General features: G+C 40.6%; 1 protein-coding gene across 3 annotated transcripts; it reads right to left on the bottom strand.

Moving 5' to 3' along the window:
- Positions 1 to 326: 326 nt before the first annotated feature.
- On the bottom strand, positions 327 to 26,718 carry LOC124644964 (probable ubiquitin carboxyl-terminal hydrolase FAF-X). 3 transcript variants are annotated; one of them, XM_047184662.1, is made up of 48 exons: positions 26,499 to 26,718; positions 25,694 to 25,766; positions 25,291 to 25,420; positions 24,661 to 24,880; positions 24,336 to 24,479; positions 23,918 to 24,116; positions 23,343 to 23,501; positions 23,054 to 23,207; positions 22,126 to 22,277; positions 21,696 to 21,953; positions 21,515 to 21,613; positions 21,292 to 21,434; positions 20,855 to 21,075; positions 20,234 to 20,364; positions 19,963 to 20,159; positions 19,615 to 19,886; positions 19,287 to 19,533; positions 19,061 to 19,211; positions 18,856 to 18,975; positions 18,611 to 18,742; positions 18,178 to 18,276; positions 17,949 to 18,097; positions 17,704 to 17,817; positions 17,391 to 17,502; positions 17,155 to 17,308; positions 16,939 to 17,072; positions 16,359 to 16,616; positions 15,824 to 15,985; positions 12,280 to 12,538; positions 11,596 to 11,763; positions 11,273 to 11,346; positions 11,074 to 11,186; positions 10,822 to 10,995; positions 10,605 to 10,746; positions 10,374 to 10,527; positions 10,132 to 10,279; positions 9,784 to 9,904; positions 9,355 to 9,494; positions 9,103 to 9,262; positions 8,829 to 9,022; positions 8,643 to 8,743; positions 7,920 to 8,110; positions 6,157 to 6,249; positions 5,562 to 5,722; positions 4,240 to 4,471; positions 3,701 to 3,904; positions 3,273 to 3,388; positions 327 to 3,190 (listed from the first exon to the last, which is right to left on the bottom strand). In XM_047184662.1, the coding sequence occupies exons 2-48, from the start codon at positions 25,733 to 25,735 to the stop codon at positions 3,022 to 3,024; spliced, it is 7,467 nt and encodes a 2,488-aa protein (XP_047040618.1). In that variant the 5' UTR covers positions 25,736 to 25,766; positions 26,499 to 26,718; the 3' UTR covers positions 327 to 3,021. The 3 variants fall into 3 exon arrangements, with proteins under 3 accessions (XP_047040618.1, XP_047040626.1, XP_047040633.1); XM_047184670.1 differs by having other exon boundaries at positions 17,391 to 17,499; XM_047184677.1 differs by having other exon boundaries at positions 19,963 to 20,150.
- Positions 26,719 to 27,180: the final 462 nt, after the last annotated feature.

The raw sequence follows: 27,180 nt of genomic DNA, 5'->3' as shown, positions 1-27,180 counted from the left end.
GTTCCAAAAATCGACTTAGCTCCATTTTGTCAAAAATGTTACTTGGATCACTTCTGTTCTTAACTAGCCATTTATTATTTAAAAACCGGTTTACTAACTTTCGGTAAGCATTTAACTAAAGATGAAAAATGATATTTTAAAATTAGTTTCAAAATAAAATGCATCTAAAAATCAAAGTAAATAAATTTTTACCAATTATTTAATCAATTAAATAATTATTTTACAATTTTACTTGTCCCTAATTGTTACCTTTAATTAAATGCCTATGTACTGAAAGAGTTAAAAGTGGTAAAAGGTTTTTCCAGATGTAAATTAAAAACTCCAGGAAGATTTTATGAATTTATTTCTTGATTTGAATAGTATAATATCTGTATGAATGCTTGTTTGAGCATTCTTGTATAATCTTCAAATGCCATTTCGTTATATTTGCCATAGAAATGTTATACAAAACTCAACTGATCTTATAATAATTCTATCAATACACATTTTACACTGTTCTCGTGAAAACTGCATGCGAATTACAGTGAATAATTCCAACATTATATCTGCCAAATAAATTGGTATTTTATAAGTCAATATAATAATATGCTACATTACAAAATTTTCAATATAAAAAAATTGCATTTCTTTTTGTTTATAACTTATTTGTTTTTGGGGATTCCACTGCTATTTAAGTCCTATTTACGAATTTTGTGAATATAAAATAGAATGAAGTTAATGTTGAGTCTGACATCCGGTTGATGATATTTACAAGATTTCGAAACTCGCTCCGAGAATCATACATCTGCTAGATGTGATTAGTTACCAGTATATAGATTCATTTGTTTCTAAACACGAATCAGCGGTTCACCTATCTAAGATCAATCACATTTTATCTCGTTTCAACATAATATCGTTAACTTTGCATTTTATAAAAGATACAAAACATTTCAATTATTAAGCTAGTAAGAAAAGGGCCACCATATTCCCTTTATCTATAACTCCATCTTTGGTAATAATAACATTAACAACAATCAGCATTTTATCGACCAGGTATCTAATTATTCACAATGCTAATCTGTACTATATCAATCATTACAACTTGTGATTTTGGATGTCTGTATTTTCTTATTAAAACCATGATAAAAAGCGACTTCTTTTAATTTTTAAAGCCAAAATAAAATCACGACTTGACATCATTCACTTTAACATATAAACACTGCTTGGTGTTTAATAAGCAATAAAATTTAAATTCTATTTTTATCACATTATTTAAATACTTTGTTATTTAATTATCGAAATATATTGTTTACATGCAAAATGAATGACATAACAGTCTTAAATAAAAACTTGTTAATAGATCAATATACAGACTATCAGGTGCAAGCATTGAGCAAATAAAATTAAAATAAGGCACACGGTCTATGTGACCAAAATTTGAAGGCTCATTATGATAAAATTAATGAAAGCAATGAATACTCACAGAATATCACGGTGGTTTATATTTGTAAAATACTAGTAGAATGCGAAGTGCAAACTTCAATGGCTACAAGTGACTATGATAAGAGCGTCCGTGACGCATGCGAGCGAGTGGCCAGAGCGTCTGCATCGCCTGATAGCCTGGATGTTACAACAATTTTACCACTAGAAAAAAAGGAAAATATTATACAACCGTCGTGAAATATAAAAATAAATAACATTATATTACAAAGCAGAACATTGACATAGTGGCAACATTTTCCTGTTAGACTAGTCGTTAATACCTATATCTACACTTTCCACTGAATTAAAACTAAGTTTATTTTATTATAATAATACATCTAGCAAATAAAAAAACTGAAATATTAAACATTGTTTACATAGTCAGAGTTAGGCCAATATGTGTTCTCTGGCCTCAATAATTTGTATTTTTACTATGTACATTAAATTTTACTTCACTCATAAACATCGTGATCACAATTATTTCAAAACATGACTCAGTTTAGAAAGATCTACAGTTCTTATCTAATATAATTGATATAAAAATGATCATTGAAAATGTCACAATTAAAAGCAATATTTATAAGTGAAGTATTTTGCAATGAACTCTGTCCCTAAATATTGATGTCTATTACAAATTGTTTGATTTTGTAGAGTATTTGAGCTTTGCCAAATATTGAGGTGTAGTAGATGAATTGGTGAATTTAATTGACCGGGATTCTGATTATAATTTATTAGGTTACCATATCACCATACCGTAATAATTAGATTTCTCAATATTTCTCAATTATTCAAAACAACTTCGTTAAAATGTGTCGTCACTATACCGGTAGGTTATTTACGGCAATTATATATTATAGTACTTTTAACAAAATGTATAATATAATTAATATATAAAGAAATGCAGTATTATTAAAAATTACAAAACGTACTGCAATCTTATTTATTACATCGTGAACGTCAAAAGCTCATAAGTTCGAACAAAACAAGTAAACAAGCAAGCTAATAGATAGCACCTAGCTTTATACTTTGTTATACGATCCTATGCGTTATGTACTGTGTAAAACTTTTCTGATTCATGTTTATCATCTCTGGACTAAAAGTAAAAAATTGCTATCTATCACTATTTTAAAATGCATCAGATGAACTATTTTAACAAAAGCATTATTTCAAGTATTGTTCATTTCATAGATTAGATTAAAACTCGGTCTCATAGTGTGTTGCGAATTCACAACTATTTCCAGATATTTTGCACAGATAAACAAAACTTATTTCTAGAGGAGATTGCTTCTCGTGTCGGTGAACATATAAGGATAAAATATTTGGGGACCAAACAATATTTCAAGCCGACTCGAAGTGACCGTCCTTTCGATTCTCAACGATTCACGCAATCGAGACCGGCGAGGCGCGTTCCTCGGCACGGAGCCGAACGACCGATACAGTCGACCGCCGAGAGAGCACTACGACGAATCCTAACGGCGAATAATAAATACTATGGTACTTTTAAAGCGGAACATGTAAGTTACATAAATAAGTGTACGCGGGGCGGGACTAGAGAGACGCTCACAGCGGCGGCAGCGGGTCGCGCGGCGCGGGCGGCGCGGCGGCGGGCGCGGGCGCCTCCTCCTCGTCCGCGCTGTCGTCCGCCGCGTCGCCCGAGCCCGAGCCCGACGCGCCCTCGCGACCCTCCTCTTCTTCTTCGTCTTCCTCTTCGGGGCATAGTTGGTATGCTCTGCAAATATTTTTATATGAATTTGGCGACCGTTTACAGTACATTTATCAGCATTTTTAACTAGTGACAATTGAGAACTTACTTTTCGAGTGTTTTCCTAGCAGAGTTGCTACGCTCGAGGAAGTATCCGCTCGACGTCTCGTTTGATGTACCGGGCGGAGACCACGTGCCGTAAGAGCCGTAGCCAGGGCCATACTTCTGAAAGCATTTCCGCAAATCAAGGCCATGTTGATACTCACTATTGCAACTCATCACATTAAGTAGGACAAGTAAGTTAGGTTCAATGTACAGCGGAGCTCGTTTTGTGTCAACTGTGCGAAGTAACATTGCAGGTAAAATATTGGAATAGGTAGAAATTCCATTTGAAATTGGTGCCTGCATTCTATTATAATATGTTTTAACGTTATGGAACTCAAAGTCTATGTATTTTTTTTGTAACCATTAGTTTGTACGAGACTGTTTGTTTCCTAAATAAATAAAATGTGCGGGATATAAGGAATGTTTAGTTACGCGGTCGAGCTCGTCCTGCAGCCAGGCGAGCAGCTGGCGCCAGCGGCGGCGCGCGTCGGGCTGCGCGTGCACGGCGCGCACGGCGGGCGGCGCGCGGCACATGACGCCCACCAGCAGCTTGACGCACGCGTACGCGCGCTTCTGGTAGTGCCCGCGCGCCCGCGCCGCCGTCTCCAGCAGCCCCGGCCGCTCGTCCGACACGCCCTGCCGACCAAACCGGGTTACACATATCCGCAACAACTTACGCACACATTCGGCGCTAGTCTAGAGCTAGTGAGTCTTGTTGACTTTTTTATCGTACATCAGGAATCTGAAAAGTGACGGAGTTAAAACAAGAACACTCAAATACGTTTTGTATACTATAATCTTATATCTTTTATTTAAAAATGATTTGCTGTTCGTTAATCTGACTAAAACTCGAGAACCGATTTGGCTTTTTTTTAGTTTTAAAATGTTTGTTGAGATCTTGGGAAGGTTTAAAGGATACGTAGTTCGCGGGATCAGCTTGTAGAATTTACAAAAACAGAACTAGAGAATACCTTGATGACGTTATGTATCCGGTGCTGCTGCCAGCTGTCCTCCATGAGCAGCAGCGCAGTGAGCGCGTCGGAGTGGCGGCGCAGCTCGTGGCAGTACGCGTACGCCATCTGCCACAGCAGCTCGGCCAGCGCGATCCGCGACCAGCCCGCGTGCTCCCAGCACATGAACTGTAGTAATCTTATACCTTCCTCGCAACCACAACACTCCTCAGTCAATTTTTTCATGTAAGTCCTGGAAGATAGTTTGTATGTTGTAAATGACAACATTATAGACAGCAAAAAGTTTTAACGCCTACTGCGCAACCCAGTCTATTGTCACAAGTAATGTAGCATTATTATTAATAAGAACGTCGATGGCTTTATTCGTACTTTATTTACATACAGATCACATTAAAAAACTTTGCTTCTACGAAGTTGATGCGCTTCAGTTAAAATGTGTGAAGAAGCCAGGGTGAGTGCATGCATGTGTGAGTGATCAAGTGTCTGGTTAGAGAGGGGCAGGGTGGGTGTACTGTACCCGGTGCGGTTGTAGAGCACGTCGGCGGCCTGCGGCGAGAGCGCGGGGCGCGGCGCGTGCGGCTCGGCGTAGGGGTTGGGCAGCGGCGCCGCGCCCTCGCTCGCCAGCGCCGACTGGCGAGCACGTGTGAGTGATCAGGTTAGAGAGGGGCGGGAACGTACCCGGTGCGGTTGTAGAGCACGTCGGCGGCCTGCGGCGAGAGCGCGGGGCGCGGCGCGTGCGGCTCGGCGTAGGGGTTGGGCAGCGGCGCCGCGCCCTCGCTCGCCAGCGCCGACTGGCGAGCACGTGTGAGTGATCAGGTTAGAGAGGGGCGGGAACGTACCCGGTGCGGTTGTAGAGCACGTCGGCGGCCTGCGGCGAGAGCGCGGGGCGCGGCGCGTGCGGCTCGGCGTAGGGGTTGGGCAGCGGCGCCGCGCCCTCGCTCGCCAGCGCCGACTGGCGAGCACGTGTGAGTGATCAGGTTAGAGAGGGGCGGGAACGTACCCGGTGCGGTTGTAGAGCACGTCGGCGGCCTGCGGCGAGAGCGCGGGGCGCGGCGCGTGCGGCTCGGCGTAGGGGTTGGGCAGCGGCGCCGCGCCCTCGCTCGCCAGCGCCGACTGGCGAGCACGTGTGAGTGATCAGGTTAGAGAGGGGCGGGAACGTACCCGGTGCGGTTGTAGAGCACGTCGGCGGCCTGCGGCGAGAGCGCGGGGCGCGGCGCGTGCGGCTCGGCGTAGGGGTTGGGCAGCGGCGCCGCGCCCTCGCTCGCCAGCGCCGACTGGCGAGCACGTGTGAGTGATCAGGTTAGAGAGGGGCGGGAACGTACCCGGTGCGGTTGTAGAGCACGTCGGCGGCCTGCGGCGAGAGCGCGGGGCGCGGCGCGTGCGGCTCGGCGTAGGGGTTGGGCAGCGGCGCCGCGCCCTCGCTCGCCAGCGCCGACCCGCAGCGCGCGCTCACGTCGCAGCAGCGCACCAGCGCGCACACCACCTGATAACACCCGTCACATGAATCCAAAGCTACGTATCGATTTCGCGCTCCTGGCGCGCGAGCCATGGATGACCGCGCCGAGAGTGCGTTCCGCGAAGTGTTCCAATCAGTTGAAGCATCTCACGCCGCCCTATCACGCACCGCTCTGCATTCGCGCGCTCCCACGAACACATTGGCGCGCGTTCCAAAATGGTATCCATTTCACGCGGCTGGAGCGTGCGCTAATGTTCGACCTCCAGGAGCGCGAAGTCGATACGCAGCTCAACACTTTTGGATTTCATATTACATTATATTGTAAACGTTTCGCTGCCATCTTGTTAAAATACAATAAGTTTGTAAATAATCGACCATCATTTTTGGGAAGGGGTTAGGAATAAAATCTTAAGTACATAGTATTATTAAAGTGATAACATCTAATAGTTAATTTAGATTACCTGATGAATTTTGGCCGACTCTGGATACTGGTATTTTCCCATTGTGTTCGATTCATCCATGCAAACTGACAAAACGACGTCGAGGAGTTTTAGCTGAAAATATAAATTATTGGTTTATGCACCGACGTGAAACAAAAATGGTGACAGCAAAACATAATTTTTTGTTAAGAATATTCAAATTTATCTAGTACAAATACGATATAATCAAATTCCAATATCATCGATGTTGTTGTAGCCTTAAAAAATTATAAATTTAAAAAAACCCCCGACCCAAAAAAGTACGCAATAATTATGACAAAAGGTTAAAAACGCTAAACCCTATAAAAAGCAAAAAATAACTTTTAACACTACGTAAACTAAATTTTTTCGTGTCGGGGGACCGCTCTAATTCATTACTTTAGATAGGTACGTGTTTTTTTTTTTTTAACGAATGTTGTAATTAGGTAGGTATCATTTGATTAATGTAAGTATTTATGAAGGTAAAAAGCGGTCCCCCGACACGTCAAAATTTAGTTTACGTAGTGTTAAAAGTTATTTTTTGCTTTTTATAGGGTTTAGCGTTTTTAACCTTTTGTCATAATTATTGCGTACTTTTTTGGGTCGGGGGTTTTTTTTAATTTATAATTTTATTTTATTTCATGCTTTTTAAAGGAGCTCCTTAATTTTTCCTTCTTTCATTTAATTTATTTTATCTTAAAATGGGGTCGCTATATGCGATCTCGGCCAAAGGAAGCTGTTTAACAATCCTCATGACAAACTGGCTCTGGGAGAATTGCACAGATTGAGAAACATTTGGACATTCTAGATTTTCAGCAAAAATATAAATCGGTTTATCCGTTTCATTCCGGCATTTCAGGATTTCATCCGCCACATCCCATTTCCAGCATCAGGTTCTCGTCAATCAGAAACATGAAGAGAACTTGTCAAGACAAATTCAACGAGCCCAAACTCGATGGGTTTACTAAAAGGCAGTTCAGGGTTACGTCTCCTACCTTCGTGCCCTAACAGCAGACCAGCTCAGTGGTTCCAAAAGACATTAGTGTTTCAAATTTCAGATCCCACATATACTTGCAAGTAAACTGATCGTGTAACATTCCTATCACATCTAGCAAACGAGCTGATGACCTTGAAGACCTGAACCGATTTCCACCAAACATAGCTAAGAACACTCCCGACTGACATACCTTTTAAACAAAAAAAACCGCATTACAATCGGATCATCCGTTTGGGAGCTACGATGCCACATACACACACACAGACACACACATACACACACACACACAGACATGTCAAACTTATAACACCCCGTCGTTTTTGCGTCGGGGGTTAAAAAAAAATAATTTTCTGATTAGGATTTTTTTTGAAATTCCTTAATGGGATGTCGCGGCACGACGTGTTATTTCTATTACAGCTCTGTAGTAGAAGACCCTGTACCTCTCTGACTCTGTACTACAATGTATAATTTTTTTATTTATATAGCTTCTGCCCGCGGTTTCACCCGTGTCCCGGATAGTGACAAAAGCTCCTATATATTTCTCCCGTATTTTTCCCGGGTCTAAGCTACTTCTCTAATTTTCAGCTTAAACGGTTCAGTCATTCTTGAGTTAGGTAATGTTTAACTAATACGACTTTCTTTTATACATATTTTCTATTCCTTTATAGATATTTATGCTATAGTGATAGTGTATAGTAGCTATAGCTTGACGGGTGTCAAAATGCCTTTACAGGGAGGATATCAGACAAGGAGTTCACGATATAATTACCCTAAGCAGCTGCAGCTTCTCGCTGAGGCCGAGGCTGGCGTAGGTGTGGAAGAGGTTGAAGAGCAGCGGCAGGTGGCGGATGGCGTGCGCGTCGTGGTGCGGCGCCGCCAGCGCGCGCGCGCTGCACAGCAGCTGGTCCGACAGCGACAGCGCCTCCTCGCGCGAGCACCACACGCCGAAACCGTTGCTCACTGCCGAACAAACCAACATCAATATCACTCGATCTAACGGCGGGTCCAGACATGTATCATTTGCGCGATCTGATCACCGTATCCGCATCGTCGACGCGTATCATGATCGCATATATGGACGGGTAATGATACGCGTTCTGGAAACACCGTTATGATACGGCCCGTTCCATGTTGCGTCGGTTTTTGTCCATCAACAACAGTGACAATAATAGATATGCAAATTGTAGGAGCAAGTGTACACTTTGCCTAACTGCCTTCCGAATAATCTTTTCCTTCTCGTCTCAATCCATCCTAAGGTTGTCTTGAAGAAATCGCTTTAAGCGATAAAACCGCCCTTTAATCACAGAGTAAGTAACTAAGTAACTAAGTAACACCTAAGTAACTAGATTTAAGATCAAAAATGAAAATTGGTGTACCTAATAAAGTATATATCTATCCATGTAACAGTTCGTAAAGAAACGACAAGTTACAGATTAATTAAAATTCTAATATTAAGCTGTAAATAGCAGTAATAAAAATATTTCCAAATTACCTGGCGAATCTTGAACTGAGAAGTGCGCCAAAAAGACGATGATTTTCATAAATACTATTCTCACTTCAGCAGTTGGACACGATAATAAGTAGTCACACAGTCTGAAAGTGAAAAAGAAATTATTATTCTGATGTTTTGATTAAACAATACCGAGTAACAAATATTAGTTATAATTTATTATATTACCTGTGTGGATGTTTGAAGAGATCAGTTGCAAACCAAGCTCTGACGACCTGTGAGCATCGCAAGTGTTGACACAATATGTCGTGCCAGTCGGCCGCGGGACCACGTAATGTCTTCTTTGTTCGGAATCCTACTTGGAACAAGAACTTCGTTGCCAGTTGTACCGCTAACATCGACATCTCTTCGTGTTCCGGCCCCTACCATACAAAATAAATACATCAAAATCTGAATAGATGTAAAAAAATACGGAAAATATTGTTTTATATAACGCACATACCCATACAGCGCTTTGAGATCCTGGGAGCATTTGTAGCCGCATACAACAAAGTTTCTTCATAAAATTGAAATGCTCAAGACTGAACTGATCTTGATTGTGAGAAAATGCAATATTACTGCGTCGTACTGACAACCAGATAGGACGAGGTATAATATTTTCCCTGAAAAACAAATGAAAGATGAAAATCATATACCACATTTACTTACCACAAAGTAAAAAGACCACAAAATGAAATACAAAATCACAACTCACTTCATGGTCAAATTCTGCATTGACTGTTCTAGAGCTGACTGATTTTCGATTGTATCCTTCCTTGTGTAAAACAGCATGTACGCATTCCACCATCTTTTCTGTCGCTTATATGATACTCTCTTTAACATCGGATCGAACACCTACAACATGACAAAAGTCACCATGTGGTAAGCACAACAGGTGTTTTGACCCCCTTAATCATAAATTTAATATTTTTTTATTAGTTATTGTCACTGCGTTTTTAACCGACTTCCCGAAAAGGAGGAGGTTCTCAATTCGTCAGGATCTTTTTTTATGTTATGATTTGTTTTTGACTTATTTTGTCCATCATGCATCATCGCACTGTCCAAAGTAAGGTCGGTATTCATGAATAAGGGGGTGGGTGTGTAGGTGCGTTGTGCGGGCAGCCCTGGCGGCACATGTACTTACTTCGCCCATGTACTCGCCGCCAAAGCACTGCGCCTTCATCTCCTCGTCGTCGTGCATGCCGCACTCCGATACGTCACCGTCGTCTAACTTCACCCACCGGCCCGTCTCGCTGCCGTTGTCTCTGTAAATATTAACATTACGTTACGAAACCAGCAGTTACCCGTGGTTTCCCCCGCTCCCCGTGAAAACTATTTCCAGGACCTGGACAAAATATAGCCTATGACACCCAGGGACAAACTGCCTTCTAAAGAACGAAAAAGTTCTATCTGTATTCTCCTTCTTTACAATATTAGAATCACTAAGTTATCAGTTATGCGCGTGTCCACAAATTATTTCTTTATTACTTACCTCAGTAATACGTATGAGTAATAGTGTCCCCCAGAGGCCTGTCCAGAGTGTACCACGATGCCGCTAAGTTGGTAGTGCGTCTCTTGTGCTTTCTCCTCGCCACCCTCCCACAGTGACGAGTCGCCCTCGGCCCGAGCCAGACCCCATGCTAAAAGCATTAATAGAATCATATAAAAATGATTTTCATATAACATTTATCCATCTCACGTAGCGTGAGACAAGAAACACTAGCCATAACTCACCTGTGTAAGGTTCGACGTCCAACTCCCGTGGAAACTCGAAGTAGTCATTGAATTTTATTGCACATACTTTTTCGAAATCATATTCGAACCTTTTCAACTGTATAACTAACACTGGAGGTAGTTTGTTTAGACAAAGCCGCTTCACTGTTACCACCTACAATAGAAATTACTCATGTAATATTTTTCGTGGAAACTGAAGAGTAGTTGCATAGAATTGGTAGTGATACGAACCTTTTTATTACACTTATCACAATGATAAGCATCGGCGCCTTCTAGCAGCTCTCCCCGAACATAAGCTTCTAATGATTCCTGTAAACGGGACATGTTCCTGATGTCCAGTGACACGACACTGAATGGTTCTTCCTTACAGTACCTGTCGAACAATCATTCTAGTATAAGTATCAACATCCTTTGTTAGGATTAGTTCACGTAAAGTGATGTAGCTTACCTATGAGGGCAGCCCTTACAAATCTTCTGATCCGAGTATGTACCCCCCATAGTCTTAGCCATTAATTGTTCCTGGCCTAATGATTTCAATGCTTCGTCTAAAGATTCCACCAGCGACATAAAAAACTCTACTGCATCTTGCTGTTCACGTAAGTTTACGGGTTCACCTTGAAGCCTAGAACAAATTTGAACATTATGTAATAGTCCTGTCGTCCTGTATTACTTTTGATTCAAGGTACAGGATGAATCTTACCTAAAATGTGCCCAAAGGCCCCTAGGGATGTAGTATTGTAGCTTGCTATAGTGCAGATGGGCAAAAATTGCTTGTACTTGTTTTAAAATCGTGATGTTGTAATCTGCATTGTTCTGAAAAAAAAAAAAATATTAGTAAGAAAGATAGTAAATATTATCAATAAACTAAACAATTCTATGAACATTTTAGGTACACATACCTCAATATTATTCTCTACAATGGTGTGATGATGAGTTTCACCCGAAAAATCTTCATTTGGATCTGTTGCAGCTCCTGTGGAAGAATACTCTAGTTATCACTACATAATATAAAACAAAGTCGCTTTCTATGTCCCTGTATCCCTATGTATGCTTATATTTTTAAAACTACGCAATGGATTTCGATGAGGTTTTTTTTAAAGATAGAGTTATTGAAAAGGTTTAAATAGTGCCAGCTATAAATAATTAACTCTGCTATAAAGTGTCATTCACTTCACCAACAAGCACTGGCATGGCAGAAAGTATAATTTTAGTAGTTGTGTACCTTGCACGGTGAGCAGCGCGTCCCGCACAGCCCGCACGCAGTAGAGCTGCTGCAGCACGGAGTTCATGTAGCACGTGGCGCCCGCGTTCTTCAGCCCCACCAGCCCCGCCGCCGGCCGCGGCCCCACGCACGGCATGTACTCCCACTCCGCCAGCGGCATGCTCTTGTCTACATAATAAACACATTTTCACTTTACTACTCCCTGTTAACGGTTTGCCTTGTGAACATATATATAATGCCTTTAAACAAAGAAAATTTGCCTCTACTAAGCAGCAAATGGCGTGTAATTTTTGCCGGTATGGTCATATCATACATATCGTATTGTTTATTGCATTCCATAATGTACTAGGTTCCATAATCTACTATGTATAAGGTGGAAAGTGTAGAAAATGATAGTCACGAATGACCCTGATAAGCACAGCAAAATAGTTAGAAGAGAGGAAGGCGTTTAATGTAAGATAGTAGTAGTATATTATTTACTTAGTTAATAGCTTTCTTTTATAGTGTACAAGTATTAAGAATTTGGTTTCATTCAATTTAGGTCATTGTAAAGATGTTTTTTATCTGTAAAAACAAAATACCCGGTATCTATATAATTATGTAAAATATAATTATCTCTTGTAACAATATGCTACGCATATTGATGATCATAAAAAAAAAATGATTATATAAGCTCGTACTAACCGCTATAAAACATGTGCTCGAGCAGATTAGCGAGCGCGGCCATGTTGGGCACGCAGGCGTGCACGAGCGCCAGCAGCAGGTCGGTGGCGGCGGCCGCGGCGCCCGGCGTGCGGCACAGCGGCGGCGCCGGCTCCGCGCCCGCCTCGCCCGGCGTGCGGCACAGCGGCGGCGCCGGCTCCGCGCCCGCCTCGCCCGCCGCGCGCAGCGGCACCGCGCACCACGCCCACGAGTACGGCCACAGGAACTCCGTCGTCACTTCCTAACACGACAGCACGAGCGTTATAAATACGGTATTTTCTAGCATAATAAAATATAGAGAGATATGATTTCTATAGAATTTTGAAATGAGACTTTATATTATATTTGTCGGAGATGGTCAATAGTACGGACACTAAACGAGACGCAAGCGCGCCATCTGGTGGCGTTTCCGGTGAAATAACATTTTGGCGCGCTTGGCAGAGTCGTGGTGGTCAGCGTGGCGTCGACGGAGCTCAGTGTTCGTTGAGTCGTCGTGTTGCACACATCTCGAAACTGCCCTACGTCACGTCTAGTGTACCTAGTGTTATTGCCTAGTGTTGTAGTACCGTTGTAGATCCATATTGTAAAGTGTGTAAAGTGTCTTTTGAAATTAAAGTGTAAAGGTTCTTCTAACCTAACAGACAGACATGTGTTGCTGGGGAGTTTGTTCCGCCACTTCTTCTCCCCAGCCAAAACACATAGGAAGTGGCGAAGGGCGGGCGTTTTGGGGGCTGTCTTTTGTTCTGACTAATTTGAATTAACGTTTTTGAGTTTTGAGTTCTTTTGAGTTATCTCTTTGTGCGATTACCCTAGCTGATGTCGGGCAATAGTGCCATCCTGATGTTTCGCCTATCCGACATCAGAAGTGGGATGCAATCCGAATGCCCACATGTGTTAAGGATTGCCATGCCATTGTTCAAAACGTGAAAAAGTGATGTGCTCGTTTGGAGTGATGTGTGGCGGCCGATGGTGGATTAGTTTCGAGAGAATTCGCCACGTGAAGACAAACTTTCTGGATTTCTGAGTGTACGATAGGCACATGCTGAATACCATGTTTTCCAGTAGGCAGAAAACAAAATAAGGAGACATCAGAATTTTGATATGAAGGTTTTAGTAGAAAATTGATTAAGAATCTCAGCGAAGGTACAAGTATGGTAACCACGGTTATGGTAATGGTATCGATTTCCATTGTGACATGTCAAACTAGTTATTGAAGGTACGCTGGAAAATTAACCGATTTATCTTCTCATTTTCATGTTTCAACAATGACGGTGGTTATTGTGCAATATGGCGACAAAATTACTGCGGAGCATCCCAGCTGCCTGCCAGGAGCCCAACGTGTCGTGTGTTATCGCGAGTTCGGAGTGTTGGTGCTCGTGCATCTCCGTGGCTTCACGTCCGCGAAACCCTTGCTGAACTGCGCGCCATAGCGATGTGCGCATCGTCATGCGCGTTGAGGCGTTGAGTGGAAACCCGGTGAGACCGATCCATTTTTGCTTTATGTTGAGGTTATTTGTCTTACGACATTTATAAACCTGAGATGCAGTTTCAGTCTCGTTGATTGCGCTCCCACTGCGCTTATTAATTAGTGGAATCGTAGATAATCAGAATCAGAAACCGTGAACCTAGGTTTTATCCCAGAGTTGAAAATTATTAGTTACCTGATCCTATCAATATCCTAAAGTTAGAATAATTCAGTTTCTGCTTCATTGATTGATTGAATTGTGCGTCAGACTAAATAAGATCCTAAGTTTAAAGGTGCGTTTAAGATTATTGATGTGTTAGACGGGGATAGACGCCTACTAAAGGCACTTGACTCTAAGCAAACATGAAAAACACCCCGATGATTGTGTAGGAAAGATAACCGATCACCAAGTACCCCGAGAATTAGAGGTCATAGTTGATAACGGTGGTAGTGAAACCAATTTCGATTAAGAATGGCATGTGTACTCATACTCAAACCTCGGGACCGCATCTCATGTGGTGTAACATGGGACGATGGGTCAGAACTAGAGACCGCACCTCATGTGGTGTAACATGTGGCGATGGGTCAGAACTAGAGACCGCACCTCATGTGGTGTAACATGTGGCGATGGGTCTGAGAAATCGTTGGTGCGATTTGTAATCTGTGTTGGTGCACAGGTTGGATGAGTTGAGTATGCATTGCTCTTGAAAACCAGCTCAGATTTGTGATGATGATTTTGCTTTGTTTAACTTGTTGATCGGGCCTCTTTCTAATGTTGTAAAAAACCCTGACAACAGGGAATTGATTATTGATGATAACCGTAGTTATAATGGTCATGTTTACCAGTTGAAAGTCTGACTAGCAATTGGATCTTTCTTTGATTTCGCGCTTAGCAACTAACGTATCTAGTTTCTTCATTCAAATAGTGATTGCTATTCTTAAATCGAGATGGTCTATTACTGACACATACGTTGTCAATATTTAATCGGTTGCCTAAGCACTTTCTATTTCTGGTTAAGGGAAGCCTCCGGTTAAGAGAATCCTCTGTTTAGAGAAGCCCCTGGTTTAAGGGAAGCCCCTGTTTAAGGGAAGCCTCTGGCAAAGAGAAGTCCCTAGTGAAGGGAACCCTAGTTAAGGAAACCTGGTTGAGGGAACCCTCTATTTATGAAATGTCCCTGGTTAAGGGAGCACCCTAGTCTTAAAAAATGTTTTAACAAAGTTTCACAATAGCTGAGCTTGATGATATGGTCAGGAGTGGCCGAGGCAAACGTACTGTGCTGTGTTGTTGCAGATTAAACCCACGAGGACGTGGTCTACGCAGGATGGCCGTGTCGGAGATGGTCAATAGTACGGACACTAAACGAGACGCAAGCGCGCCATCTGGTGGCGTTTCCGGTGAAACAATATTTTGGCGCGCTTGGCAGAGTCGTGGTGGTCAGCGTGGCGTCGACGGAGCTCAGTGTTCGTTGAGTCGTCGTGTTGCACACATCTCGAAACTGCCCTACGTCACGTCTAGTGTACCTAGTGTTATTGCCTAGTGTTGTAGTACCGTTGTAGATCCATATTGTAAAGTGTGTAAAGTGTCTTTTGAAATTAAAGTGTAAAGGTTCTTCTAACCTAACAGACAGACATGTGTTGCTGGGGAGTTTGTTCCGCCACTTCTTCTCCCCAGCCAAAACACATAGGAAGTGGCGAAGGGCGGGCGTTTTGGGGGCTGTCTTTTGTTCTGACTAATTTGAATAAACGTTTTTGAGTTCTTTTGAGTTATCTCTTTGTGCGATTACCCTAGCTGATGTCGGGCAATAGTGCCATCCTGATGTTTCGCCTATCCGACATATTTTTTTGGATGCATTATTGATAGGAGTTTCATTTAACTTTACGACAGTTATTTTAGGTAATCAGAAGTCAGAAATCCAGATAAATGAGTCTTTCTAAAGCGTATTGAAAGGCTCAGTTAATTAGGTTGAGAAGGTAAATGTAAAAACCACCAGTTAAACTGGATGCCAACACAGTTATGAAAAGGCAAGGCAAGTAATAGACAGAATTCTCAATAAAGCTCACCTTAATGAGTCCCGCGTCCTTGTGGTCTGGATGTGCACCGTACTGGTATTTAACTTGCGCTGGTACATGGGCGAACAACTCCTTCGTGAGGTTGAGATGCCCCTCTAACAGCGTGTCGTCCAGCGATAAAGGGTTGGCACGGACTGCTCGTAACCATGCCACCTATACAATACAAATATATGATGGGTTATAAAATCACGTGGGATCCATAAGACGGATCAATGTACATAATGAAATAAAAACACATATAAGAAAACGAACGTATTTTTTTAAAGTCAATATTGCGTTTTGTAAATTGCAATATTCTCATTGTATATCAATTTATATATAAACATTGTTGAAAGGTTCTCTTGACCTACAGACAGACATGTGTTAATAGGGAGTTTGTTTCCAGTTTTTCCAAGCAAAACCACATGGCAATTGGTGAAGGGAGGGCGTTTTGTCATTTGTACTTTTTTGACGTTCGAAAAGTGCTGTTTTGCAGCCAAGTTTGAATTAATGATTATTGATTTGATTTAATTGACAGAGCACTGACCTCAAGAGCGAGATCATCAAGTGTACGTGACGTAGGCCCCGCCAGCGCCACCAGTCTACACAGCAGCTGCAGGAACTGCTGCGCGTGACGCGGATGTCGCGTGAGGCGCGCGGCGGCCGGAGCACGAGCCGTGCCCGACGTGCCCGCCGGCGCCGCCACCTGCGCCGCGCCGCCCAGCGCCGCCAGCGCGGCCCGGGCTCCGCCGCCGCCGCCCCACGCGCACATCGCTAGTAGTTGCTCCGCGCATGACACGCGAACCTGCAGTGTACACTCATTGTAGCCACCACTTTATTACACTAATCGGAATTGTTACTACACTGAACTTAAATTATAGCCTTAATCAATCCATCTCCCGAGCTTTTTCCAACTATGTTGAGGTCGGCTTCCAGTCAAACTGGATGCAGCTGAGTACCAGTCCTTTACAAGGAGCAACTGCCCATCTGATCACCTCACATAAGTATATCATATAGGCTATAATGTAAATTCAGTGTGTAATATGGCATTATATTTACCTAAAAAAATAGGCAAAAATATTACAAAGATTTATTATTCATTAATTGAGCTTGACTATGTTACTGACCTGAGGGTTTGGGCAATCAATCATTAGGAACAACGCAGTATCCTGCCACCATGTCTCGTTTAACAAGTTGTTCTCCAAGTGGCCTCCATTCAATGCCATACAGATGGTCACTACTTCCATACACTCCCGAACAACTGAAAAGTAAACATCATCGTAAAATCCCAGTCCAAAAATTATACAAGAACACCCTAAGATATGTATAATAGTTAAACTTACGTGTAACATCATCAGGGTGAACAATGCCGCTGATCTCGGACGGCTGTGCCACAGAGTACGCAAGACTATAGAGAGCGCGGACAGTGGCCGCGGTAGGCACTCGCCACCACACCAACGCAGATACCGAGTCACTGTCCTCGCCACTGATCACCACCTGGTTCATACATTCACGTATGTCACGAAATTCGATAATAATGGCTGGAATATTTAACTACAAGCCTTGAAAAGAAATTTACCTGTTCGCCTAACGCATTGGCTAGCTTCTCAGAAATAGCCTTGACCATCAATTCGCAACTATGGTTGGGCACCGTCTGTAAGGCTTCGCGTAGTATAGTCACATCCCTTCTACTAACAAGAACAAAACAGTTAAAATAAGAAGACCTTCTTCAACATTGTGTTTTTAGAACTAAGCTATGTGGAAGTAAGCTATATTGTTGCAGCATTTTTATGTACCAGATATTTACAATTGATATAAATTCTGCATGTAAGTGCAGTCATTCTATTTATTAACTAGTCTGTGATTCTTGCGGATTAGGGAAGTGAACTAACCTGAATTCCTTGTCGAGAGTAGATTCAGTACCGTCGGGAGCGAGTATTTCGAAAAGATGGCCAAGCGTGTATAATGCCAGTTTCGCTAGCCTCACTAGAGCTAAGTAGCCGACCCTGAAACAGATTACAAACATTGTAGAACTAAGTATTTTTCAGGCAGTAGTATTGTTGATTGAAGGCACATTAAAGTTTTTATCACATTATACTAAATTTTAGCTTAACATAATATGGCTCTGGTAACATACCTCCTCGTATGTGGTGCAGCGCCTTGCAGAAAGTCCTTGTCAGACAAGCATTGGACTAGCAGTGGAGCTTTCTTGACGCAAGCTATCTGAAAACTGCGACAGCGTTCCAATCGCGTGTCTGAAGATGGCATCACCATGCTGTATAACACCTGAATATTTATAAATATTATTACAGTCTTATTACAAATAGTTTGCTCCAGGCTTTTGGAAGGTGGAAAGGTATACATACCTCAACATTATAAGCTACCGTGGGCGGCGCTGGGCCGTAAAGCATGTCCCTCAATTTTGTGTCTTCTCTACATAGCAAAGCTTCTGTTAATTTTTCTACCTGTGAAATTAAAAACACGGCATAAATACCAGCATTTCTTTGATATACATTAACTGATAATTTAAAAACAAGGAATAAATAGTAAGATTTATTTGATATACATTAACTGATAATTTTATGTCTAACTAGCTGCTGCCAGCGGTTTCACCCGCATTCCGTGGGAACTACTTCCCGTACCGGGATAAAAAGTAGCCTTCCTCGATAAATGGGCTATCTAACACTGAAAGAAATTTTCAAATCGGACCAGTAGTTCCTGAGATTAGCGCGTTCAAACATACAAACAAACAAACTCTTCAGCTTTATAATATTAGTATAGATTGAATAAATAACGTACAGTTTGCTTATGCGCTGGGCAAATCTGTGAGAGTAGATGCGCCGCTTCGGTAAGGGGACCATGTCCCTTGGTAATGCCAATATGTTCCAAGTCTAGTATAAACGGCAGATACCACGACCCTTGCGCAAAAAGCTGTGGAGAAAAAAAAGTACTTATAATTGGAGTTTTTACATACTGGTATATTTTTCGGTAGTAGTTAAAGTATATCTGGACTAACTATTATTTGTGTGAAATAAAGTACTTACAACACCCGGTAACGCGTGCTCCGGTGTAGGCGACAAGGGAGGTGAAGAAGTACTGGAGTCGCTGCTGGACTCGTTAGACGAACCACAGCCGCCGCTGCCACATACTTGCCCATCATAAACCTACGCAACATACACCATATTTTATAATTGTACTAAATGGCTAGAATATGGAACACATGAGGATTTTTCTAAGGATTTTACCTACCTTAGCAACAATCACAGTTTTGTCACGAAGCGGTATTTGCGAGAGAATTTTTCTATCGTGACTAGAATCTAATAATTCCCCATTAACATACAGCTCCAACTTATTTACATATAGCTCTAACTTTATATTACTTTCTGAAGCAGTCTTCAGCCTATAACAGAGAAATTCATAATAATTTACAGAACTGAAGAACATATTACAATTTATTAAAGATAAACCAACCAACCTTCTTTGAATGGAGGCGCGTAACGAATGCAGCGTCTCATTAGAGTGCGAGAACAGTTCAATATCTTCAACTTGTCTTTGGCCAGTTTGGAAATTAAATCTGACTATAATCGTACACTGCCTCCCCCGACCTGACCTATAGATAGGTAAGATCTGCCTCTCAGCTGAAAACCTTCTATCACATTCATTTATGTATTCTTGTATGGCACGAATCACTCTACACATTCTTGTACAACCCTCTGACGAATCTGAAAAAAATTATGATGCCCAGTAAGGTTTAATGACCCTGTGACGATAATGTGTACAGTAAATGTTTGTGAGTAATGTACCTTCGTGCGTGTCCATGTCCTTCTGCATGCGCTGGGTCCGCGCGCAGCAGTGCGTGAGGAAGGCCTCGTGGTGGTGCGCGGCCGACAGCTGCGGGCCCACGCACGTGCACACCTCGCGCAGCAGCTCGATGCCGCGCGCCGAGATCTCGTCGTCGCACTCCGTTATCACCCGCCATAAATAATCTAAGCCTATGAGATCTGCGTCGTTAAGTAGAAAACTACGTCGCTTTACTTTCAGTTTGCCTTCTTTGGAGTTCACTGCCTTGAAAAATCTGCAAATTATTAAATGTTGTTTTAATATTGTTGATTTTTATGTAAAAAAAGATGACTATCATAACCAACACATACCTTTCAAAACACTTGATACCAGCGTGGGTTAGTAAATTCGGTGATAATGTCATAATGTTCCTTCGAAAAAAATGTAGATTAATGTTAGGATCTAAGTCAGGCTCCTCCCCCATAAGTTTGCTGAACCATCGGAAACACGCCTCCCGGTCACCGAGGTGTGCAGGCTTCTCAGCCAAACACACCCATATCTGTTTTGCCTAGAAAATAAGAGCAGGGATTACACAACGAATAATTAATTCAACTTTTAAATAAAGGTAAGTAGCCCCCTCACTTGTTCTGCGCACAGCCACAGTTGTCCGTCTTTCAACAGAAACCTCAGGAAACTGAGTCGTTCATGAACTTGAGCTGCATGTGGGTATCTGCCATCTGGTTGCCAGTTGTCCCAATCTATTTCACCTTCTTCTATAAAAAAACGAAACAAATTATTTGTCAAATTTCTGCTGCATACAAGCTGTTGATTTGCATCCGTGCCATAGTCTAGGACGTAATTATGCTAATGATTCTCGACCCAAATCAACAAAAAAATTAGTACGTAAATTTTTTTTTTTTCGGAATTCCGTCAATGTCATCTAGCTGTATTTGAACTTGGCGCGTGTGTTACTGGCCTTAAAACCGTGCTGTGCCTTCACACAAACGCAAACACAAAGCATACGCAACAATCATTCATAATTTTCATTCATAAAATTGGATTAATTCTGAAATACTACAACATTACAATTACACAAAAAGCAGTACATATTAGCTATTTCCCGTCCACTGTAATTCCAACGGATTATTTACGTATTTTATGACATCCTCCTGAAGTATGGCACAAATGCAAATCAACACCTTTTATTCACACTGTGAAACCTCACATGGATGATCATATGCTTATCTTAGGTTTCAACAATACCTGTTAGTTTGTTCCGCACAGCCTCCATGTAATGCGTGAGGGAGTCGGTGACGAGTATGACGAGCGAGTGCTGCGTCTGCAGGCGGTCGATGAGCTCCTGGCGCGTGACGTGCGGCCGCAGCCCCGTGCCGCCGCCCGCCTCGTACAGGCAACATATCTCGCGCATCATCTTCAGTGCTGGTAATACCCACTTCTCATTTGTTTTCAGTTCGTCTACACACCTGAATGTACAAGTTCCCGTTAGCACCCTTCTAATATATCAGTCAACAAAGGTACCTATGCCTATTATTGTTAAAGGCCAAACTGGTTTACCAATTATTCGATCGCCTTATGTAACTGACATGCCTGCAATTTCGGACATAGGGCCGCAACGACTTCAATTTACAACTGCTGTAAATTATATATATAATTGAAAGCAAAGTGAAAGTTTAACTTACTTGTCCAACCACAGCGTCTTCTGAGCGTCTCGGTCTTGACTACAACTGTAGTCTAATATTTTTATAAGATTAGCTAATGCAACATCCATTATTTCCGTACAAACTTCATCTGAGTGCGCCAAGTTCCAGAAAAGTACTAATACCTGAAGAACAAACATATTATCAATGTAGACTTAACTTTAAGAATACTTTGAGATAGTAAAAAAATAGCAAAGTATTGTACCTTGTTTGCCATTACACCATCTTTGTCATCTTCTGCTAATCTCCTTATTACTTCTAGTAGTTTATCACTTTGCTTTTTGCTTGATGTGGCCCAACTCGCCTAAAAACAATTATTATTTGTTATATTACAAATGTACAATGTGGTATAGCTATTACTTATAACAATTACAGTGGAAAATTACCTTAAAACAGTCAAATAAATGGTCAAGTTGATCGGGGGTGAAGTCCCAAGCCAGTTTGGCTAACAAATCATGCAAGTTCTTAACAATGGCTTCGTGCTTGCCATGCTGCGCCTTCCAGATGGCGTCCAGATCGTCCCGCGTCAGTGAGTTCTCTTTTATCATAAACCTAAGCATTTTCTCTAGTCTGTCGACGTACTGCGGCTGGTGGAGGGAGTCTCGTAAAACTATGTCCACTACTTTATTTTCTCGGATCCAATTCTGGAAAAAATTGGTTGATAATGTATACATATGGCATCAGTGACAAAAGAAATAGAATTCCAGCTTTCTAGTGAACTTCTTGAACATTTGTGATTGTAGGGTTTTCATGCTAGACTTTTCGACTGTCCTTAGTAATTACTATAAACTGAAGTCATAAATACAAATATCTTACTGTAATAACAGCAGGTGTGAGCCACTCTGGTTTTGGTTGCTGAGAAAACGTACTGATGAGTTGATTGATTTCATTCAGAGCTGACATCTTCCCGTTGAATGAAGACATTTGCAGCAATCGCAATATCATTTTTAAACGAAACATTTCAAGTGCTGAAAAAAATATTACATATAAACATATTGTCATATAAGTTGCATAAAATGGATTATCAACGCATTTCACACAATATTTTTATTCAAAACAGGTATATGAGTTTACAATTTAATTAATTTAAATTGTAAATGCTTTTAGCAATTCTTCACAACCCTAACATGCTTCAGCAAATTTTTCAGTCTTCGAGTGTTTTCTTCCGATGTCATATAGGAGCCGGTAGTGTACGATGTAGCGGCGAAGGGGAGGTATAGCAACTACGCCCCTTAGCAGCTACAGGGTATGCTACCGACCCAACACATCTTCTGGCCGGTGTTCTATTCAGTGTTCTTGCAAAGCCACAATTGGCGATTCGTTGCGTTCGGCTCCGAATTTCAGATAAATGTGCTTGCATCATAAGAATGAAAACAGTATACCTACTAACTGAAATGGAACTGGAAAATATTCGTTCTACTATTTTGTAAAGTGGCACATTTTGTGATATCCATTTTTGAGACAAAAGAGTCTTGAGTGCTTACAGCTTTAGTAGTTTCTTTATCCTCGTAAATATTGTTAATGAGGAGAACACTACAGTCTATATTTTGCCAAATTCATTAGTGACACTCACGTGATCCGCAGGTAGCGAGGGATGTACGCAGGCAGCGGAAATGATTACACGTACTCTAGCAGTTGCAGTTCAGTTTACATACAATCTAATTATCTCAGACTTTTTTTGCAACTGTTTAACAATAAGTTAAAACTAAGAAAATTATGTGATGCTTATTGGTTATATACTCACATTTGAGTAAACTGTGATGCTGGGGTGTTTTCACTGAGACGTATTTACATGCGCGAATTAAACAGGAAACAATGTCAGTCTTATTCTCGCTACCACGCGCCTCCCTCTTCAATTCTTCGTCAGTTAAACTTTCCAGTAGTGTTGGGATACATTCCTGGAAATTATTGAACATATTAGAGACATTTTCGTAGTAAAATATTGTTCTTATGGCTGCTCCTAGGTTAGACCTTATTTACTTCATGAACTGATTTTATATGGACCACATTAGTGCCTGTAATGCAGTACTTACAAGTACAGGTAACAGGTACGTGGTAACGGTGTGTGATGTGAGGAGGTCGTGGCAGAGCCCCAGAGGCCGCAGCAGCTGCCACACGGACGCCACGCGAGTCTCCCCGCTGGTGGACTGCTCTAACGACGAAGGTTGCTCGCTACGCGCCGGGATCGAAAACTAGAACAATAATATTATACTCTTGTAGATAATGTGTAATCTATCGTGGATAATAGTTAGCACTGCTGTTCTACATATATGTGAATATTCAAGGTACAAAATTCTGCATCACTATCAGTCAACACGATGTAGCACCAAAGCGACTTTAGATTCAGCCTTACAAGGGTATAGTTGTACTTGAAATATGCACTAAATTCCGTCTTATACATTTTGTTAATGACCTTTGTTTTCATTAATCCTCTTAACTTGACAAGACTACTTAGACATGTCCTCGTATAAATGTCAACTTGGAGTACTAAACTTAAACTACTAATTAATTAATTGAATCATAAAACCTAACATCCTGTACATAGGCAAATTATACAATCTAACTAGGACATATTTTGTTCAACTTAATAATATTAAGCAATACATACTTCACCACTGTCAGCAATAACTGGTGCAATTTCTGTGTTTTCAACTTTATCACTTTTAGTTTCTTCATTTTCTTTTTCTATTATTTCTGTAGAGACTTTTTCCTCTGAAGTAATGGATGATGTCAACTCTGTCTTTTGGAACCCCATGATTGTTTCAAACCTTTCACGGAGTTTAACAAAGCCACCTGCTTGCCCAAACCTGTGAAAATAAATAACCCACAATGTTATCATACACACCAACAGCTAATAAAGTTGATCATTGCAAGAGCTAAAACTACATATTGGACATTACTGTTTATGACTATCTAACACACTGACAGAAAGTATGAAAAGTTAAAAGTCATGTCTGATTTGATAATGAATCTAATCCAACACAAAAAGTCCATCAAGACTATATGGTATAGTAAGAATTACATACACATTAACAAGATGGACCAGCCATCCTCTCGGCGTGCGATGATCCTGCGACCTTGCAAACACTTCAGCCTCTTGTGCTGTACCCTGTCCAGGTGGTGTGATAGAAAGACCTTCAGAAGTCCTAGATGCATTAAATGTGTGAAATCTGTAAAAACAATCATTTATGTACTACCTACATAGTACTACAAACCAATCAAGCAATCCTTAACTTAGTTAAAAATCAAATGAAGTGATCAATTATAAAGATTACGTTGAAGATAATATATGCAGCTCATTAATACTTGATATTATGAAATGCATGCAATGATTATGAAATAGTCTCTTACTTGTTGTTTGGATTGAATGCCATTGATAATAAATGCAGAAATCTTGGATCATCTAGTTTCATTGCACATAGTTTTACAAGCTTCTCGCAGTTTGAACGGACACATTGTTGTATGTTATTCTTCCAAGATGAGACTGCATCATCTGTTAGTATCTTTGTAAAGGACACTGTGAGGGCATCATTATAGAATCTCTGACATGCCGGGTGGTTTGCATCTTCACCTGAAGCAAATAATGACTTGTCAACAAACAACAGCTGTTTCATAACTGATATCAAAATAAACTGATAAGATATACTGCAGCACACATTAGATAAGTTTGGTCATGACCATAATAATACATATTACGTTGTTATAATACCAATACAGTATGGTACCATACTTCAAACATGCATACACTGTAAATACTTCACTTTTTGGGGATTCCCCTAAAATAAACTGTTTATAGCAACTTCACAAGAAAGTACTGTAGGAATCCCTGCAAAGACCAATGAATTGACTAGGCTGCGAGTATGCCTTACTCTATAACTTTTTTTTAAATGTATCATGACTTTGAAAAGTTAGAACACAAAATTGACAAAAATCAATAAACAATGTGTATGTTTTTAGTACATATTGGTTGTTATGGCTCACCTTTTGCTGCCAGCTCAGTGGCAGCAACAAGCAGTGCCTCCAGCTCCTGTTCAGGAAGCACGGGCACAACCCAGCGAGGATGTGAAATCTTCTCTTCCAGTGCCTTTAATTTGGCCTCGGGGAATGCCATCTAGTAAAAGTTATTTACATTAAACAGAAATATATTTACAAATAATTTAGTATTTCACATTAGGTATGGTGCCAAAATGTGAGTTGTCTACTGGGTTTAGAAAATTACTGCATTTAAAGATTTGAAGAGCAGTTTATTAATACTGCAGTATTTTGTACATTATGAAAACAACATTTCATCATATCACTTTCACTAGGAAATGTATAAATTAATTATTGATCCACACAAAAAGTCACACATAGCATAATGTAATTAGAAAAATATGATGCTTACCTCCCCAGGCATTTGATCTTGTTCTTTCATTGATATAGTCATTATTTCAACATATGATTAATCATTGCACCCCCTGGAAATGAACAGCTCCATTTATATTTTTATTACAACAGTTTAAATCATATTCTGTCATGTTTTTCCCATTACTTTGTCCTTTCCAAATGTCATTTGCCAGCAAATATTTTGAGGTAAATGGAATCGCCAAATTATTGTTATATACTTAAAATTAAACACACTTTTATAAAAGGTGTGTCAGTGGCTGGAATACGAAGTAGTTTCATAGGGACAAATAAAAAATTGCATGATTAGTACATCTAATTTTATACTAACACAAAAACCATTTTGAGTCACATAAACCTACACTTAGTTATATTTCTGATAACGAAGCATGAAAAGGGCAATTTACGTTGTATGAAGATACATTTCTTATTTGAATAATCAATGAAAATATCGTAGAATATACAAAGAGAAACAGGCGCAATTTATAGTAATAATTTATCGCAATATTGGTGCGATTCATAAATCAATCAATTTTCCTTTAAGGTTTTCTAACTTATGTAATTTTACTCATTTTAATGATGAATGCTAAATATATGTCTGATTTCAAAGGTGTATTCTAATAATAAATAATTACAACACTTGCCCTACCCACAGAAGAACATCTACAAAATAATAATTCTTAAGATCAGCCGGCGCGACAAAATGGCGTCATTATCCCAAACAAGACAAAGCAAAAAATATATAAAACTTGCTACTTTTAATAAACAGGCTACATGAGAAAATACTGAATATTTAAATATTTTACCTTTTCTTCTACCATTTACTCAATTTACTGAAAAATATTGAAATAAACCACCAAATTTAATTCACTAACACTTTTTTGACGTAAGGTAAGTAAGAACGAAAATAGTTTTTATTTGTTTCAGTTCCTACAAATTTTGCTAGGCAAAGGTACTGTGGAACAGCCTTATTTCTCTAATTTATCGACTTCGCAAATTGCTATGACTGGCTCGATTTGATAGAAAACAGACTGAAGTTTGCTACATTCTGGTAGTCAATATTTGGTCTAGAATGAAAACGTTAAAAACGACTAGTACCTTAAATTAAACAGGTAAACAGGATAGTTTGAAATAACTTTAGCTTAGATTGACTGACATGTTTTTTTGTTTTATTTTGATGTTATATAAATTTCTATGCTTCTGTAGAATTCTATAAAAGAGTGGTCCTCTTTTCCCTATTTTGTTTGTTTGTACCCTAAAGTCTGCCTCCGAAACTACTGAACCTATTTGAAGAAAGATTTCACTTTGTGAAGCTATATTGTCCCCAGATGATATAAGCAATATTACATTCGTGTATGGACAGTTCGTTTAGTATATTTGTTACTATGTACTATTCCTATTTGTATATCGTGTCGCCGCGCCCCGTGTCGTTTTACTTGCTTGCATTAAATTCATTGAAGATCCCTTTTTTTGTTTAAATGCGTAAAT

The sequence above is a fragment of the Helicoverpa zea genome, chromosome 2 (genome assembly GCF_022581195.2).
Source record: "Helicoverpa zea isolate HzStark_Cry1AcR chromosome 2, ilHelZeax1.1, whole genome shotgun sequence".
NCBI classification, from domain to species: Eukaryota; Metazoa; Arthropoda; class Insecta; order Lepidoptera; family Noctuidae; genus Helicoverpa; species Helicoverpa zea.
This window is presented reverse-complemented; position numbering and strand designations above follow the sequence as displayed.